This window comes from Rutilus rutilus (genome assembly GCF_951802725.1).
Source record: "Rutilus rutilus genome assembly, chromosome: 6".
Lineage (NCBI taxonomy): Eukaryota > Metazoa > Chordata > Actinopteri > Cypriniformes > Leuciscidae > Rutilus > Rutilus rutilus.
In genome coordinates this window covers 45,790,272-45,797,738 of record NC_140214.1, presented here as the reverse complement: position 1 = coordinate 45,797,738, position 7,467 = coordinate 45,790,272, and the positions used below count along the sequence as shown (strand labels likewise).

Sequence of the window (7,467 nt, the reverse complement as noted above, 5' to 3'; positions counted from 1 at the left end):
GTAGGTGTACGATGATTTATCAGAAAATTACTTTTGTTTGAAGAAATACTTAAATCAGCTGGTGCTTGATAACTATTGAAGTTATATTGAAGTTATGAATTCGGTAATGATGCGATATTTATCACGTTTTAATTTTAACTCAATACTCTAAAGGTCTATGAACTTTAACATCTTGTTGGTCAAATTAACTTAAAGCCTGCGCAAAATTAATCTTAAAGCACATTAACTTAAAACATGCGCATCCTAGCTACTTTCTAAATGTTTGTTACAGAACTTATGGTGAACAATTCAACCGTGCATATGTTTAATCAGATTTTGTTACTGGATCGAGTGAAAATAATAAACTCCTTTGTTTTCATTATTTATTAAGTTAAATGTAAAAACTGTTGTTACTTGGATGACGAATATCTTCGTTTTATGATAGGAAAGTACGGACAGCGCCTTTGACCAATCCTCTACATATGGGGCACTTGCTCAGAGAAGGTGCACATTCTTTGCACACAACTAGGTGACCACAGGGGATGAAGACAATGTTCACTTCCTTATCCATGCAAACTTTGCATGTGCGCTCCTCTTGAAGTCTTTTTAACTGTTCCTCCATAGGCAAGTCTGAAAGATCTTGACTAGGGGATGCAGCTTCATTTGTCTGGGGCGTCAGGCCACACTCAAATTCCATCTCTAAAGCAGACTTCACCACAGGATTGTTCTCTTGTTCTCTCACAAATTCTCTTGAGTCGCTGTCTCCATTAGTCAATAGCTGCTCAAATAGTCTTGGCAATCTTGCTTGAATCTGATGAACAAACTCTTGGCCCTTTTCTTGCAAGAGGTATTCACATCTTGGAAACCACTTGGCATGTTCTACCCATGGATCATCACCAGACTCCCAACATCCGAGTACACCATCGCAACAAAAGCACTTCACGTCAACATTACGACTAACATAGTAAAAACCAGCCTTAGCCAATTGTTCTGGTCGAACAGTTATTCTTGAGGGCCAGTAGACAAATGTGAGCAACCTTTCTTCACACCGTTGCATTGCCGATACATTGAAAGGGCTAGATAAGGGTACATTATCTGCACAGTCACCTCGAACGAAACGGCAGTTGGGGTAATGCCTCTGGTGTTCTGATACTGCACGATCTCCCGGTTCCCAGTTGCTAAGCTGGCCTCCACAACTGAAGCAAGCCACTCTGTCGCCCTGGCCAAGGTAGTAGAAACCAGCTTTGGCAAGCTCAGCCGGAGATAATGCAGCAGGAGTCCATTTCTTAAAGGTGTCAAGGCGTTCCTGTTCCCGACGCATGCCAAGATTGTGACAAGCCGGAGGGCGCTGGTGAGACATATCCATGTAACCGGGTCTCATTCTGATACTTCGGTGATGGCTGGTGTTGTACCCCTGCATAATGTCTTGTAAAACATCTATGTATCGTCGGGAATTTGTAGCCGTTAAAAATCTCCACATACGACTCTTTAACGTTCTATTAAATCGTTCCACGACGCTGGCTTTCAAATCGGTGGCGGTAGCGAAATGATTAATGTCGTGCTTTTTCATTACATCTTGAAATTGTTTGTTAAAAAATCCCTTTCCCTGATCCGTCTGCAATTTCTGTGGCACACGGCCCTCTTCGAGGATAGACTCGAATGCTCTAGCGACCTCGGGACCAGGTGACGCGAGTACGCGAGTCCACGCGTACTTGCTAAATACGTCTATGCACGTCAGTAGATATTTATTACCGTCGTTATCCTAGGTGTAGGCGATCATGTCGACTAGATCGGCCTGGAACTGCGTATCGACCCCGTACACAACCACTCTATTTCGTTTGTATTTTATAGGGGCTGTTTTGTGTAATGTGTAAGCATCCTCACCAGCCAGCCATTCTGAAACCTTTTTATCGCTTAAACGGACCCCACTTTCTTTTAAGACGGCGTCCTTTAATAATTTTTTACCCCCTAAAGAGCCGGGGTTGGAGGGTGTATAATAAGCCTTTTTCATGAGCTCCGACATGCTGCCGTTTCAACCGATGCAAAAGAATAACGCGTACATGTGGTTTGAATCAATCTTTTATTAAAAAAGTTACAGGATACATGATATAAGTAAACCTGGATAAATGATGTTAATATAACACAAGTAAAAATGGATATAATAGAAGATAGTAAAAATGATTATAATACAATATACATGGATATAATAGAAGATAGTAAAAATGATTATAATACAATATACATGGATATAATAATAATAATGTTAGTACAACAAAATCTAAGTAAAATTGAATATAATGATGTTAGTACAAAATGGTTATACCATAAAATATAATACAATTGGATATAACAATGTTACATGCATAGTCTAAGTAAAATGAAGTCAACGGTAATCTAACCAGAAAAGAAAGTCACGGCAGGCCATCATGTTACGATCTAGGATGTAATCGACATACATTTCGATAATTTTTTCAACGTTTTTAATCACTTCGACAATTTGAACAGCATCATCCTCATCATCGGAGTCATATTCTTTTGAATTCTTTACCAGCTCGGTACAGACATCCGCCACATACGTACAAGTACACAGCACATCGGTGATCCCTAGTAGGGATTGTGATTCACACATCATATCTAGAACCTGTTTTATCATTACATCAGGCGGATCGGTACCATAAGCGCATTTGTCGTTCAAATCGTCCCATGAATTAGCCAGTCCTCTTATATGTATCATATTTTTCTTGAGATTTGCCTCACGCACAGTTTCATAACACGGTGTATCAGGGTGGGATGCATCCGCAATAATCTTATTCATCAGTTCGGTCATCTGGTGTCTGTAATGTCCTTTAAACAGGAATTGCATACAGCTGGTTAGGCTACTGGCAGCACCCATAGGCTACTGGTGGGGTCTTGGTCACTCTCCATTCACGATCGAGAGACCTTCCCAGAGATCAACGACGTCGTGCACTATTTCCTCACAGGGTTTGTCCAGAAGTCTCGTCCTGATTTCTTCTAGCTTAGCGGCGATGAATGGTTTGTCTTTTAATTCATGCAGAATAGTCCCGACTGTTCCTTGAATCTCCTGAGTCCTTGCGGCACAATTATCCAAGCCTTGTGTTTTTGGGTCGGAAGTTTGCGTCAGGTTCAGGCAAACAGGACTTTCAACTTTTGTTGCAGTAGCACAGCAGTCTGTGGCTAGTAGAGCTAGATCGTGCGATGTCCTGAAATATTTATCATGACAACGACTGGGGTCCGCCTCTCGCCTCAGCATAGGTGAATTGTTCGCAACAAACATTTTGCGCAGGCTTTAGTTAATTTGACCAACAAGATGTTAAAGTTCATAGACCTTTAGAGTATTGAGTTAAAATTAAAACGTGATAAATATCGCATCATTACCGAATTCATAACTTCAATATAACTTCAATAGTTATCAAGCACCAGCTGATTTAAGTATTTCTTCAAACAAAAGTAATTTTCTGATAAATCATCGTACACCTACACGTGTTTTGTTGTATGCACAGATTTTGAGGGTCGCTTATAGAAAGAGGCATCCTTGTCTTTATTTTTAAAACATTGAACCAGAGAACAGAGAACCTTGTGCGGCATATCCGCATAAAGGGTTAAAATATAAATTTTAGCGCTATTTAAAAACTAGGACGGTATAACGGTATAGGACGGTATATAATATAATGTAAATGTCTCAAGTGAAGATGATGGTTTAAAACATAATTTTATCAAATCAAGCCAATTCATGCGAATACTGTCGTATATGAACAAAGAGAAGACCTAGAGTTCACTAACATTACAGCTAACTGTAGGAAACAGATATCCGGGGAGAGTGTAAAGAAAACGCCATACAAAACATTACAATCACACCCGCAATACGATAAGTGTTGCGCTAGTGATGTTAAAAATTGTGGTTTCAGAAGAAATGCAAAGATGTGCTTTTTACGAGCGCCCGCTCGACAGGTGACGTCACATCTCCGCGCTGCTGTTTTGGCACGCTTTATGGAAGTTTGAATCGTTAGCGATGGAGCGCGTGAACACGAGCAGTGTGAGAGGATTCCTGAGATCTTGCGACGATCTGACTGAGAAGATTCGCTGTTTAATACAGAAGAAACTCGTCAAGACGTACTTGAGCAGGTGATATTATGCGCTTACGATGCGATGTGAACAGGGCCGTAGCTAGAGAATTCGGGGGCCCCCTAAAAAATATATTCATGCGGGCCCCCTTCACCAATATCATTTACTGTACAGTAGATGAGCATGGAGGCCCAAATATAACAGAAGATGGTGATGTTGTTGTAAAACCTTTATTTTAAAAGTTAAATGTTTATATAAAATTACAACTAATAAAAACTAACAAAAAGAAAGAAATAGTTGAATAATAAAACAAATTTAAAAAAAAGGAACAGCAAAATAATGTTTTTCCCATCAGTCTGTTATAATTCATAAGTCAAAAAGTAAAGAATGCAGTCAAATTAAAAAAATTAAATCATTTATTGTCTTATTTTTTAATAAAGATAATATGGAACTGGCAATATTATTAAATAAATCTAATAAATGTATTCATCCATTTTTCTTGATGTAATAAATACTTCATCAGCCGGCAGGTCAGGTGCATAATGCAATGCGTCGTGACTCATGTACATTTTTTAACTCCTATGTTAAAAAGAGAAATTTTGACCGCGCAATCTTTCGGCCTTTGAAAAAGTGAATGTTTGAACTCTGGTGTATGCTAAATGAAAACAGGCGAACGGGTGTATGAATCTGTCTACAGGTGTATCTAACCCTAACAACTAATGACCAACTTTATTTTTGCTATTGTACATACATTTTATTCTTCTAACTGTTTGTCTTTGGTTAACACAGCTGGAGAAGAACAACAGGGAGGTTGGAAGACACAGTAGAGGAACTACAGAATAAATATGGAGAGAAAACAGCATTAAAAAGGATCAAGTCCATAGTGAAAAGAATCAGAAAAAAGAATATCAAACGTAGGAAAGATGTATAATTTACTTTGTTAGTAGTCAATATGTTTCTCGATCTTCAATAAGCTTTACTATAATGTTTACATGGTTTTGGTTGTGTATTTAATTGCTAATTTTTTAACAGATGGTGACGTTCAACAGCCTAACAACCTTCCACAACGACGCCAGCATAATATTTCTACATCATTCGGACAGCCATTAATTCAGAACCCTAATCAGCTTAACTTAACAATTGCCCAGAAGAATGGTGGGACAATAGTTACTACAATCATGGTAGAAAACACAATATATGGTGATGTTTACATCGGTGCGGTGAGTGTCTGATAATTTAAGAGACAGTTGCTTAGTTAAGAAATGATTTGTGTATGTTATATATATTTATGTATGTGTATTTTTGTTAAAGTTAGTCCATAGGGTGTGGAACTTTGCACAACTATTTACACACATACTGTTTTTGACACAACATAGTGATTGTGAACATTCCATTTTTCTTTTTTTTTCTTTTTTTATTTATTTTAAATAATAGCCTACATCTCTTTCATTTTGTGCCGGATGTTAAAAGATAAAGGTATTAGTTAACAACAATTAAAAACTTTAAATCAACATGAAGCCATAATATTAATCAACAAAATATGGTTAAATTACAGTACAATTACTTCCATAATATTTTATTTTATTTTATTTACAAAGTTGTGTGCCGTGACTCGTGAGTGAGACCTCTCAAAGATTACACCAATATTAGATTTCTTGTTGCGTGGTCGGACTATATGCCAGAAGCTTAGTCATCAACATCTAAACTAAACATTATCATGGTTTAGTTGTATTTTAAAACAGTTTTTTTTTTCTTTTTTTTTCTGATTTTCATTTTTCAGGTTGATTTTTGTAGAAATGAGCAAAATACATTTATAAAAACAAGTTAATGACCTTGTGTCAGAACACAACAGGTCTTTTTATTGTAACTTTTGAAAAGTGTAATACAGTATTTGATTTTTACAAATACCTAAACCAACGGGCCTAAGCCGTTGACCCCTGAAGTTATGACTTCTGAAGGCCTCTCATGTGTAGATTCGCTCGGTGAAAAAAATGGTATTTTAATAGCTAAAATCATTGTCTGTATTCATAAAATATGTCCTCATGGGTGTAAAATGACCTCTGCCAATGATCTGACTTATCCTCGTAAGCGAAACATTACTTATCTTTATTTACATGGGGCGGGTAAGTCCAAGGAGGCTTCCGTGCCGTTCCGCCATCTTGAAACACTATAATAACAGAGAGGGACAAAAAGCGCTAGCCTAAAGGCCTCATTATACTTCTGCGTCGGACCTACGCCGGAGCCTATACGCCGTAGGCAACGTGTTGGTTTTAATTTATACTTCTGTGTCGTTGTCCGCGTTGACGCGTACCTAGGGAGCGTGTGAAACCCCGAGGGAGGGGTTCTGGCAGACCAATCACAGCGCTTGTGTCGGCGTAGAATTGACGCGTTGTTACATTTTTGGAGAGGTGCACGTCAGGGTACGCCGTAGGGTACGCGCGCTACACACAGCCTACGACGTAGCTACGGCGGCAGTTCGACGCAGAAGCATAAAACAGGCTTAACTCAACACGTTTCATCATCAACACTACTATAGTCAACAGCACATTCAAAAGGACCATCAAAATAGTGTTACGTTAAAAAGGCGTAATTGACAAAAATTGTAATTCTGAATTAAGTAATAATTATGACAAAAAGTTTAAATTAAAATTATGACTATGCGTCATAATTATGAGATGAAAAGTTTAAATGATGATGTACTAAATGATAAAGTAAATATTCCATAGTGAAATTTTCTGAATTCTATATAATTGTATTTGTGAAAATGATTCAGTACTGAAACAGCATTTATGAGTTTTTACATATCTTGTGCTTGTTTCTGCAGTTCGTGTAGGCCTCTAAGACTATGAATTACTAAAAATGATTATTGAATAACTTGAATTTTGTTGACAATGTAAAAAAAAAAAAAAAATTGTCTTCCCATACCGGGAGTCGAAACCCGGGCCACCTGGATGAAAACCAGGAATCCTAACCGCTAGACCATATGAGAGACGTTAATACTGCCCCAGACAAATTTGAAAAGGCTGCACAGTACATTATAATGCTGGATCATAGTTATGCAGGAGAAGGAATCCTCATCGCCTAAAAGCTAAATCTTAATTTATCGGTATGTAAATAAATATCGGGATAGCTTTTCCCCATGTGGAAAGAGCTAATGAAGGAGAAAGACTTTGAAAGGGAAGTTGCCTGATTTCTTCTCGACAGGTAAGTCAAAGGTATGGTCTAAATGACAAGCTTTTTTCATTGCTTGGTTGTGTAAATCATTATATAGCTGCCATAACAGAACATGTATCGTTAAACTCAATGATGTGCTATTGGAAGCCATGTCATAGCTTCTTGACACATTACGGCTACCGCAGTTGCAACACGCATTTGAAAAAGTGAGTAGATGGGAGAACCACTAGA

General features: G+C 38.0%; 1 protein-coding gene across 1 annotated transcript; it reads right to left on the bottom strand.

The window, feature by feature from the left end:
- Window positions 1-415: 415 nt before the first annotated feature.
- Window positions 416-1,345, bottom strand: LOC311292424 (putative inhibitor of apoptosis; the record flags this gene model as incomplete). Its single annotated transcript, XM_084412092.1, has 1 exon — window positions 416-1,345. The coding sequence occupies one exon, from the start codon at window positions 1,343-1,345 to the stop codon at window positions 416-418; it is 930 nt and encodes a 309-aa protein (XP_084268218.1).
- Between the last annotated feature and the right edge of the window lie 6,122 nt (window positions 1,346-7,467).